This window comes from Podarcis erhardii (assembly GCF_964252035.2).
Source record: "Podarcis erhardii genome assembly, chromosome: 12".
In the NCBI taxonomy this organism is placed as follows: Eukaryota; Metazoa; Chordata; class Lepidosauria; order Squamata; family Lacertidae; genus Podarcis; species Podarcis erhardii.
The window spans coordinates 44990550-45003288 of NC_138513.1; the positions used below are offsets into that span (position 1 = coordinate 44990550).

The 12739-nt window shown below is 43.8% G+C and overlaps 1 protein-coding gene across 2 annotated transcripts in view; it reads right to left on the reverse strand.

Moving 5' to 3' along the window:
• Positions 1-12739, reverse strand: part of PDE1C (phosphodiesterase 1C) — a 278643-nt gene that overhangs the window by 229659 nt on the left and 36245 nt on the right. For both annotated transcript variants that reach the window (XM_081834768.1, XM_081834771.1), the window contains exon 2: positions 645-695. In XM_081834768.1, the coding sequence (XP_081690894.1) occupies positions 645-695 (51 nt within the window). The remainder of the gene's footprint in view (positions 1-644; positions 696-12739) is intronic.

The window sequence follows — 12739 nt, forward strand, 5'->3', positions numbered from 1 at the left end:
GTGCTTTAAATCCACATAGAGTGGTACCTTGGGTTAAGTACTTAATTTGCTCTGGAGGTCTGTTCTTAACCTGAAACTGTTCTTTACCTGAAGCACCACTTTAGCTAATGGGGCCTCCCGCCGCCACTGCGCTGCCGGCATGCGATTTCTGTTCTCATCCTGAAGCAAAGTTCTTAACTTGAGGTAATATTTCTGGGTTAGCAGAGTCTGTAACCTGAAGCGTATATAACCTGAAGCGTATGTAACCAGAGGTACCACTGTACTTATTAATTCTTCACTAATCTCAAACTGAGAGTGGCAAATATATTTAGTGTACATCGCCTTGAGATGATCATTTAGAAGGCAATTAATAAATCAATGATGATGATGATGATGATGATGAGCAAGGGTAAAAATAGAGGCTAGGTACGGGAATAGGGGAAGGTGGAATCCAGGAAAGACTGGAATTTCTCCCAATAGTGGAGGCATCTTGCTCACAAATGGACCTTCTGGCATGACTGCAGAAAGATGGGAGGAAGGAAAGAGTACAGTTAAGGAGAAGGGAGTGGAAACTGCTCATTTGTCTGACCTGTTCCTTTGCAGAGAGTTCTAGTGCACTGATCTGCAACTTTCAGGAAGCAAACTGACAAAACTCGGCTACTTACGGGCAAATCTTGAAAGCGGCCGAGCATTCTTGTCCCCCGCCTCGTTTGCAACTGAAAGACAAAATGCAGCTCTTATTTAAAATGTATATATTGCCAGCATCACTAAGGCACGCCCCACAGCCCTTTTAACCCTTTGGGGTTGCTTCCAGAAGCATTGCCATTCCTCTCATGTAGCAGACATCTGCTTGTACAACACCAACTCCCCTTTTGTGCACCCTCAAAATCTACCCCAGATGCCTCTGGAACAGGATTCAGGGGAGGAGAGGAAACTGAAAGTCCCATTGTGCAAGAGGAACTCCATTTGCACAGGGTCAGATTCAATCCTTGGAATTAAAATCTAGATTAGATAGATAGATGATAGATAGATAGATAGATAGATAGATAGATAGATAGATAGATAGATAGATGATAGATAGATAGTAGATAGATAGATAGATAGATAGATATAGATAGATGATAGATAGATAGATGATAGATAGATAGATAGATAGATAGATAGATGATAGATAGAAAGATAGATAGATAGATAGATAGATAGATAGATAGATAGATAGATAGATGATAGATAATGAACATTTATAACTGAATTAATGCACTTTTTTATATACAAAACCAAATAAAACAAGACAATTTTTAAACCATTAATCATTATAATAACATCATCATAATAACCATCATTATAATAATGTCATAATAAAAGCATTCCATGCAGCAGAAGGAAGGCAATTCTAAAGTTCAGGGGTGGCAACAAAAAGGCAACAGAAAAAAACCAATTCTGAGTCGCAGCTAAACAGCAGCTCATGGGGTGTTAGTGCTACAAATAAAGTTTCTCTGATATATATCAGCTTCCACCAACCTGGTGCCCTCCAGGCTATAACTCTTGACAGAAGCCTAAACAGGCATTCTGGCTGGAAGTTGATGGGAACTGTGGTGAAGGTTGGCAAATGCTAATCTAACAGGACTATCATGCTTCTGAGCACTTTGCAGGAACATACGCTGGTGTGCTTTGATTTATTTGGCTGTAGACCAGAGGAAAAATCCTGTTGCATTCTCCCTACTTCCACAGGTAGAGAAAAGCTCCTGGGGTAGCGGTACCTGGGTTTAGCTGGAGACTCTTGGTACAGTATTTGGTAATAGTTCTGTTACGGATAAATGAGATTATCAGCCCTCTTTTATTGTCCATTCCAGGTCTCCCAACCACTGCCACAGTGTCTTTTCTCTTGGCAGATCAAGATGAGCAGGCGACAGCAAAGGTTGCAAGGTTTTTAGCTGGGGCAATTAGAATGAGAGCCATTATTTGACTATTGATTCAAAACCCTGAGACAGAGGTCAGCAAACTTTTTCAGCAGGGGGCCGGTCCACTGTCCCTCAGACCATGTGTGGGCCAGACTATATATATTGGGGGGGGGGTGAACGAATTCCTATGCCCCACAAATAACCCAGAGATGCATTCTAAATAAAAGCACACATTCTACTCATGTAAAAACACCAGGCAGGCCCCACAAATAACCCAGAGATGCGTTTTAAAGAAAAGGACACATTCTACTCATGTAAAAACAGGCTGATTCCCGGGCCGTCCACAGGCTGGATTTAGGAGGTGATTGGGCCAGATCCGGCCCCCAGGCCTTAGTTTGCCTACCCATGCCCTAAGATGTATTTTATTATATTTGACTTTTTATTTCTATTCTTTGTATATTGTATTGTTGTTTTATTGCTATGGCCAATGACTGATGCAAATAAATATTCATTCATTCATTCTGTTACTGATAAATAAATAAGATAGAAACAAGCAGCCTAATCACTCCTAGCAGAAACAAAACCCACGACTGTGCATCAGATCATCAGCGAGAGATATCTGGTCCCAAGATGCTAGCAGCCTTCACCTGATCTTGTTCTCACAACTGCAAGGTCACACAGGGAGAAAGCTGTCCCTTGTCTTTCATTGGAGAGTTTGTCACTTTGCCTTTCCCCATTCAGAACATTCCAGAGAGATGTCAATGATCCATTTTGTATAGATCCCATTAGGCAGCACCCGCTGTCTATTAAAGAACATTAACTCATCATTCTAGCTCATTAGCACTCTTTTATCCAAGGCCACTTCTGGAAGACCTACTTAATGAGCACTCAGTCTGATTTCTTTGCAGAGAGATCAAATGCTGGGAAGTCCCGAATGAGCATTCGCTTTGATTCCTTCGCAGGAAGTTAAGACGACCATCGCATCAAGGAAGCATCATTCCACACTTTCTGGTGATAAGATTAAATAACTAACCATCTACCCCTTATCCAACAGCCTCCACAATTTCCCAAAGTGCTCTCTGAAGCCTCCTTAGATACTGTGATGGTAAAGCTCCAAGCATGAGGGTGCTAAAATAGAAAGTGATTCTACCATGTTTAAAAAGTAAAGGTAAAGGGACCCCTGACCATTAGGTCCGGTCGTGGCCGACTCTGGGGTTGCGGCACTCATCTCGCTTTATTGGCCAAGGGAGCCGGCGTACAGCTTCCGGGTCATGTGGCCAGCATGACTAAGCCGCTTCTAGCGAACCAGAGCAGCACATGGAAATGCCGTTTACCTTCTCGCCGGAGCGGTATTTATTTATCTACTTGCACTTTGACGTGCTTTTGAACTGCTAGGTTGGCAGGAGCAGGGACTGAGCAACGGGAGCTCACCCCGTCGTGGGGATTTGAACCGCCGACCTTCTGATCGGCAAGCCCTAGGCTCTGTGGTTTAACCCACAGCGCCACCCGCGTCCCTCCACCATGTTTAGGCAACAATTAAAGAATTCACTAAGATGGGGGAGGGGATATGCAACGGTGTAGCTAGCCTCTCAGGTGCCTGTGCAGGGGCGTGTCCTGCAGCTGGGGGCGGGGCAATCTGCCCATGGGGGCGGGGCGAGCCTCTTCGAGGCTTGGAGCCTCTGTAGGGCGGCTGAGGCAGAGGCAGTTGTTGTTTAGTCGTGTTCCGACTCTCCGTGACCCGATGGACCAGAGGCACTCCTGTCTTCCACTGCCTCCCGCAGTTTGGTCAAACTCATGCTGGTAGCTTCCAGAACACTGTCCAACCATCTTGTCCTCTGTCATCCCCTTCTCCTTGTGCCCTCCATCTTTCCCAACATCAGGGTCTTTTCCAGGAAGTCTTCTCTTCTCATGAGGTGGCCAAAGTATTGGAACCTCAGCTTCAGGATCTGTCCTTCCAGTGAGCACTCAGGGCTGATTTCCTTAAGAATGGAGAGGTTTGATCTTCTTGCAGTCCATGGGACTCTCAAGAGTCTCCTCCAACACCATAATTCAAAAGCATCAATTCTTCGGCGATCAGAGCAGAGGCAGTAGGCAGACAGAAGTCCCACGCTGCCCTTTCAGGCAGCGCAGAACCCACAGGCACCTAAGCTACCATGTCACTCCTAAAAAGTTAAGTGAGCCCAATTTTTTTAAAACTAATTTTGTCACACAAACCCTCAGTGCAGACACCCAGGGTGGACCGCACCCCCCTTCCTCCACCCCTGGGGATATGGAGTTTTAAAAGACAGGCAATGCATAAATTGCAGAAGACTCTTCAGGAGCAAAATGACAAAATAAAGAGGATCAAAATGCAATCCACTATCCCTGGACTGAACAGCCCCAAAACCAGGCTCTCAGGATAATCTTACTCTCAAGTAGCAGCCCTTCTTCCTTTGTTTGCCTCTCCCCATGTGCACAAAGTTTGCCTATCATGTTGAGATTCACCTTGCACTGCCTGCCTCTTGACTAGCTAACCCTAGAGATAGACTCCCCTTGTCAATTGTAGACTCCTTCCAGTGGAACACAGGAAGTCATGAAGCCTGCGAATCATGACTCAGAGTTTAAGGGCCATTGGCAGAGGCCCAAATCCTGAAATATTCTCTGATTGGATACCAGAACACAGGGGCTTAGAATCCTTAGTCTTGAACTCAAGCTCAGGCAAACACAGGCCACTGAATATATTGTTGGCATGCAGAGGGCTGGGAGGCCAGCTGGCTAGTCCCAGCTGGGCCATTCCCTTCTAGCCGTTCCGCTGCGAAGACCATCACCTCTGCTCCGGTGTAAATCAGCGACCCGGGCTTACTCAGCCAGGGCACACTATTAGCAGATTGAACTGCACACACAGGATAGGCGTGAGGCTTGTGGAAGCATACTACAACTACAGATTTATTAATCATAAATCAGGACAAAAAACATGTTGTCTCTCTCTCATGTCGTCTCAGAGAGAACAGCTAAAAGCAAAAGCTATACACACAACGGAAGTTCCCAGCATACTGTGCTGAAATGTAAACAGACATGTGACACGTAACAATCCCATGCCTGTTCTTTGAGGTGGAATGAAAATGTCAACATATATAACAGCCTGTCTAACTGAGTTGCTAAATATCCAGCAAAACATCCTTTGTGTGCCTTTAAGAACCAACAGATGCTGGCAGCCAAAGATGTTTCTCTCAGTGCCATGAAAGCTTCGCTTTTCTATTTGTGCACATGAATTGGCTAATGACCAAGAACGTCCAGCTGTTTAATCCAGTCAGTCAGCAACCTAGAAAGGAATTAAACTTGCCATTGCCTCAGTACTAGGAAGTCTGTGAGTTTATAGGAAACACGCTTTCTGTTCACGTTAGCCAGTAGATGGAACTCTTACAACATCCTTCTCTGTGGGGATGTCTTAATCCCCTTCCAAAATTTATTTTAGATTCTGTACCATAAAGGAAAACCCTTTAGGTTTGTATTCTCCTCGGTAAGAGTTTTGTGAGCTAACCCTCTAGGGTGGAGCCCTCCCTGTGGAACGCCCTCCCATCAGATGTCAAGGAGATAAAGAACTATACAAGTTCTAGAAGACATCTGAAGGCAGCCCTACATTGGGAAGTTTTCAAAGTCTGGTGTTTTATTATATTTTCATATGTACTGGAAGCTGCCCAGAGAGGATGGGGAAACCAAGCCAAATGGGAAAGGTATAATAATTATCGTCATCACCATCACTCACCCCTAGGTGAAAAATCCTGCGAGGTAGATATCAGGGTTTATCAAACTTGGGTCTCCATCACCCCTAACTGGCAAGATTTGTGGTCAGGGACGATGGGAGCTACAGCTGTCCAACAACAGCTGGGGACCCAAATTTGAGGGCAAACTGGAACATAGGCTGAGAGGCTGTGACTGGCCCAAAGTCACGCAATGAGCTTCATGGCTGGGAGGGGATTTGAACCCTGGTCTCCCAGGGAGAGAAGAGTCACATCCATTAATCCAGGCATAGGCAAACTCCGACCCTCCAGATGTTTGGGACTACAATTCCTATCATCCCTAGCTAACAGGACCAGGGGCAGGGATGATGGAAATTGTAGTCCCAAAGATCTGGAGGGCCGGAGTTTGCCTATGCCTGCATTAATCCAACCACTTTTGCCCTTGCCCCACCCACCATGAGTTCTCCTCATGGAGGAAAGGGTTCCCTATCGTTGCTATGATATCCCTTTCCTCATAGGAAAATGTAGTATCTCTCTAAGGGCAAAATGAAAAGCAGATCCTCCAAGCAAGAACAAGACTTTAAATAGGCTTAGGAAAACATAGCAGTGTTCAAATTTATTTTGGTTTTTTCCCCCCTGCTGATATTAGTACGCCATATGTTCATACCCTCCTACATTCCTCCGAGGAAAATAGGAGCATTTCTCACACGGACCCAGTGGACACACAAACACAGAACCTGAGCATTTCCTATCAGAAGAAGGGAGAGCGCCACCATTGCTAAACCAATGAGAAACAGCACACACATCCTGAGAAAAACCCTTAATCCAAATTTTATTTTATTTTCTGGTGGATTGACAATTCCCCCCCCCCTTACATACACACCAATAAATAAAATTTAGAAAGGGGCAAGATTGGCTGCAGATCCACAAAGCATTTTTAAAAAATCAAGACTTCTTGTGCTCCACTCTGCTCCCCCTTTGTGGGTTCGAGCCCCATGTTGGGGGCCTGGGAAAATACTTATAAAGGTTGGAAAGGAATGTGGAAAATAATTGTTGCTTAAAAAATTTGAAGTTCTGATATGGAGATGTACAGGTCTTGATGAACTTACTGAACGAAATACCGTATTTTTTGCTCTGTAAGACTCACTTTTTCCCTCCTAAAAAGTAAGGGGAAATGTGTGTGTGTCTTATGGAGCGAATGCAGGCTGCGCAGCTATCTCAGAAGCCAGAACAGCAAGAGGGATTGCTGCTTTCACTGCGTAGCAATCCTTCTTGCTGTTCTGGCTTCTGAGATTCAGAATATTTTTTCCTTGTTTTCCTCCTCCAAAAACTAGGTGCATCTTGTGGTCTGGTGCGTCTTATAGAGCGAAAAATACGGTACTTTGTTCTTGTACGTAAGAGAGGACGCCAAGCCAAGACCAGCCAGCTCCTATGGAGGAAGCCTCCGTCAAAGAAGAAAAAGAAAACTGGCAAAATGAAATATCGAATTATGCAGGACAAATCAGTTAATTTGAAACCCAATAAAAGAAAGAGGACTTTTTAAAAAGGGGGTGGGGGTGGGGAAATGTTTAATGCATATCTTTTGAGCTTTGTGTATAGGTTTCTACATTAGCATAACTTTTAAAAGTCACTTGTAATAAGATGAAGAATAGTTTAAAATTGAATTATTAAGATTTGATCCCTTTTCAAAAGATGACTTGGAACTTCTTTTCTTTTTCCAATTTTTAAAATTAATTTTCCATATTTATCACAAAACGATATGACAAAGAAACACAAAACACACAACAACAAAATACACACTACAGTACAATACAGTACAGTACAGTACAGTACAGTACAGTACAGTACAGTACAGTACAATAAAATTAAACACAAAAAGAGATTATTTCTTCTAATACCTAATTCTCATAACATTGTTAACTGACTTCCTCGAATCCCCTCTAACTGAATTTCATTATATCCCATTTATAACGGTTCTCCAAGTTCATATTTCTAAAATTATTAACTCCTTTCATTTACTAATCTCTTTTCCTTTATTAATCTTCTAATCCTTAATGTTTACTACCACATATCCTTATTCTGCCCCTAGGCCTGTTTGTTACTTCTAAAGATTTTCTATTTATCTTATATTACAGTATTTAGCCAAATATTCTTTAAATTTCTGGCAAAACCCTTCTTGGCAATTACAGAGGTTTCTTGTAGGTGGCCACCAGGTTTGCACACATCTCAGGAGGTATTTTGTCCGACTCCTCTTTGCAGATCCTCTCCAAGTCAGTAAGATTTCGAGGCTGATGTGTAGCTACTCGAACCTTCAGCTCCCTCCACAGATTTTCGATGGGATTAAGGTCTGGAGACTGGCTAGGCCACTCCAGGACCTTAATGTGCTTCTTCTTGAGCCACTCCTTTGTTACCTTGGCCATGTGTTTTGGGTCATTGTCATGCTGGAATACCCACCCTCGACCCATTTTCAATGCCCTGGCTGAGGGAAGGAGGTGCTCAACCAAGATTTAACGATACATGGTCCCGTCCATCATCCCTTCAATGCGCTGAAGGTGTCTTGTCCCCTTAGCAGAAAAACACCCCCCAAGCATAATATGTCCCCCTCCATGTTTGAAGGTGGGGATGGTGTTCTTGGGGTCGTAGGCAGCATTCCTCCTCCTCCAAACACAGCAAGTTGAGTTGATGTCAAAGAGCTTGATTTTGGTCTCATCTGATCACAACACTTTCACCCACTTCTCCTCTGGGTCATTCAGATGTGCTATGGCAAACTGCAGACGGGCCTGTACATTTGCCGTCTTGAGCAAGGGGACCTTGCGGGCTCTGAAGATCTCAGTCCTTCATGGCGTAGTGTGTTACCAACTGTTTTCATGGTGACTATGGTCCCAGCTGCCCCGAGATCATTGACAAGTTCCCCCATGTAGTTCTGGGCTGCTTCAACACCGTTCTCCTGATTACTGCAACTCCACGAGATGAGATCTTGCATGGAGCCCCAGACCGAGGGAGGTTGACAGTTATTTTGTGTTTCTTCCATTTGCGAATTATTGCACCAACTGTTGTCACCTTCTCACCAAGCTGCTTGGCAATAGTCTTGTAGCCCAGTCCAGCCTTGTGCTGGTCTACAATCTTGTCCCTGACATCCTTGGACAGATCTTTGGTCTTGGTCATGGTGGCTACTTTGGAATCTGCTGGACTGATTGCTTCTGTCGACAGGTGCCTTTTGTACAGGTACTGTAACGAGCTGGGATTACAGGTGAGACCTCTCCCTTACAGCAGGTGCTTCTAATCTCAGCTTGTTACATACAGTGAAGATACCAGGTAGCCTGACATCTGGCTGGTTGATAGGGGATCAAATACTTATTTCACTCATTATAATGCACATCAATCTCTGACTTTTGTCTTCTGGGTTTTGGGGTTTTTTCCTGTTGTTATTCTGTCTTTCACAGCTACAATAAACCTACCATTAAAATTATGGACTGGTCATTTCTTGGTCAGAGGACAAACGGGTAAAATTTAGCAGGGGAATCAAATACTTTTTTCCCTCACTGTATATATGTTTTTCTTGCAAAGATTTGAACAATCAAACGAACAACAGTATTTTTTTAAAAAAATCTCCACACACAAAATTATGGGATGGGAAACCTCAGATACAAAAGAAGGCACAGATTTTGTAATTGCTAATTTATACGACTAGAGGCACATTTAGAAATAGATACCCGTGCTTTCAGGTAAAAAAAACATGAGGTGACAGTGTTCATTTCTTGATAAAAGGGCCGTGGGTGGGTAGCTAGGGCTGAGGAGAAAATCAATTCAGTTCACATTTAAAGACAAATGTATCGAATTCACTCTTTTCAAAACAGTAGGAGAAACAAAATGCAGCCATCCTCCCAAATGCTGTTTTACAATCCATATTTACACAAATGCATATATCTTGGGAAAGTGTGTGTGAAAATAAATATATCAGTGAAAATAGCATACGAAAAGGCATTGTACTCGAAGAAATTGCTTGCAAAGGTGTGCACGTTGAAATAGCATACAAAAATGGTATTATCAGGAGAAATGTCCACTAAAACACTGGAGAACCTTACAGATAGGTAGCCGTGTTGGTCTGCCATAGTCAAAATAAAAAAATTCCTTCCAGTAGCACCTTAAAGACCAACTAAGTTAGTTCTTGGTATGAGCTTTCGTGTGCATGCATGTTCTGAAGAAGTGTGCATGCACACGAAAGCTCATACCAAGAACTAACTTAGTTGGTCTTTAAGGTGCTACGTGCTACTGGAAGGAATTTTTTTATTTTGACTGGAGAACCTTGATGAGGATTTTGTTAAAAAGAAAAAAATTCAAATGACTGTGGAAATGTGCAGAACTGAATTTAAGGTGTGGGGGGGGATGAGAAATGGAGAGAACGATTTGAATTGGCAAATTGTTCCATCCCCAGTGGCAGCACTCAATGGCTGCCATGGACAGCAAAAAAAGGGGGGTACTTCATGTTGGTACTTCCTGTCATAGAATCATAGAACTGTAGAGTTGACAGGGACCCTGAGGGTCATCTATTCCAGCCCCCTGCAGTGCAGGAATATGCAGCTGTCCCATCCATACGGGGAGCGAACCTGCACCCTTGGTGTTCCCAGCACTACGCTCTAACCCAGTAAGCTCAATGAGTACCATCACAGAAAAAGCACCAGCGATTATCATTTAAAAGGGAAATACAATGCACATATTCTGAGTGAGGAAGACTTTAAACAGGTGACCTCAGGGCCGGATTTAGGTTTGATGAGTCCCTAAGCCGCTGAAGGTAATGGGGCCCTTTATATGTCCAGCTGTCCTTTGTCAACAACAAATTGTCTCTGTTTTTTTGTGTTGAATATATGTGATACGGTAATTTATGGACCTACAGTGGTACCTCTAGTTACGAACTTAATTCGTTCCGGAGGTCCGTTCTTAACCTGAAACTGTTCTTAACTAGAGGTGTGCTTTCGCTAATGGGGCCTCTTGCTGCCACTACGCCACCGGCACACGATTTCCGTTCTCATCCTGGAGCAAAGTTCTCAACTCAAGGTAACTCTTCCAGGTTAGCGGAGTTTGTAACCTGAAGCGTTTGTAACCTGAGGCGTTTGTAACTCGAGGTGCCACTGTAATAGGTATCTAAAGCCATTTGCACATGCAGAATGCAGGCACCCTATATATAGAAATGAGCAAACCAGTGCTATTTTAGAGAGCAGGCTAGCAGGCAGGACCCATTAGTTACATCATAGGAGCCTACACAACACAAAACACTGTTACTGTATGTAGCTTTTATTTTATTTGTTTTTCATCTTACATTTTGGAAATGTACATCCAGCTTTTTTTTTTTTGCTTTTTTTTGGGGGGGGCCCAAGAGAGTGGGGCCCTAAGCTATAGCTTGTTTAGTTTATACATAAATCCAGCACTAGGTGCAGGGGCAGGGGGGCAGGCTGCCCTGGGTGCCATTCCAAAGGGGGGTGACAAAATGCCGACCCCAATTGGCAGCACCCCCCGTGGGACGCATGCCACGCCCCCGGGATTTGCGCCAGGCCCCGTGGGCGGAGCCACACCCCCAGGATGCGCGTCACACCCCCTGGGAGGAATGCCGCTCTGGGTTGCTTCGCCTCTGACTGGGTGATGGGCAACTTCAAAGGCCCCTGTTGTCCCGTCTTTATCTTTAAACCAGACTTGGACCAGACCATCCTCTGTAAATCAGGACACCCTAATAGTCCCACAATGGGGCTTACTTCTAAATAATAATAATAATAATAATAATAATAATAATAATAATAATAATTTATTATTTATACCCTTCCCATCCGGCTGGGTTTCCCCAGCCACTCTGGGCGGCTTCCAACAGAATATTAAAATACAATAACCTATTAAACATTAAAAGCTTCCCTACACAGGGCTGCCTTCAGATGTCTTCTAAAAGTTTGGTAGTTGTTTTTCTCTTTGACATCTGGTGGGAGGGCGTTCCACAGGGCAGGTGCCACCACCAAGAAGGCCCTCTGCCTGGTTCCCTGTAGCTTTGTTTCTCGCAGCGAGGGAACCGCCAGAAGGCCCTCAGCGCTGGATCTCAGTGTCCAGGCAGAACGATGGGGGTGGAGATGCTCCTTCCCCCACTGTCATGCATTTGCTTCAGTTTACCAAGTGAAAAGCTTATACCATGGGACTTAGGACATGAAGGAGCAACAACAAAAGCTTCTGAGTATTTCAACGGTAACTTTTAATCCTGTTCTTTCCAGACTGCAGAACAAGCCCTCTGAATGGAGGCTGTCTTAAAGGGAGCATGAAAGCAAGTCTTCTCAGAGGGCTTTCCCAGGCCAGGCGATATAAATAAATAGCAAAGCTTCTGCCTCAGTTGAACAGTTTCGGTGTCCGGCTTTTCTGATTTGGCTCACAATCACAAGCAAGCTCCCGACCAAAGGTGGGGTTATTGGGAAAAGATAGAAGTTCTCCATCAAAGCAAGCACTGCTACCCATCTGCAAGAACAGAACAACCACACTGCATTCTGGGAAAAGAAAACAACGCCATCTGGCAATTAAAACAACAAGTTTTGCCTGATTTTCAAGGTGAATACTAATGCATGTCTGAAAATCTGTTCTTATTGGCACATGGGCCAATATAGTATGTCCCTATAATTCATTCTCTCTCTCTCTCTCTCTCTCTCTCTCTCTCTCTCCCTCCCTCCCTCCCTCCCTCTTTCCCTCTCTCTCTCTCTCTCTCTCTCTCTCTCTCTCTCTCTCTTAGACAGACAGACAGATTATTTTATCTTTTGAAAACAGTGCCTTGAAGGAAAATCTCTAGTAAGAAATGGCATATGATTTGTCCTCAGAAATGTAGGTCAAACTTTTAAATGTGTTAATGCTACAGTGCCTAAAAAAATATGAACCTCACAGATTCTGTGCCAATTCTCAGAAACATCACATGTCACATGGAAAAGAACATATGGCAGTTTTAGACTATTTGCTATTTTTCCAATACACATATTTAACCCAATTATGTGTGAAATGTAGCACAATTCAAGGCACATTTACTCAGAAGTAAGACCCACTAGGCTCAATGGGACTTACTCCCATGTAAGTATCCACAGATCTTCAGCTTATGGGCTTAAAGATCTGGAATTTTCAGATTAC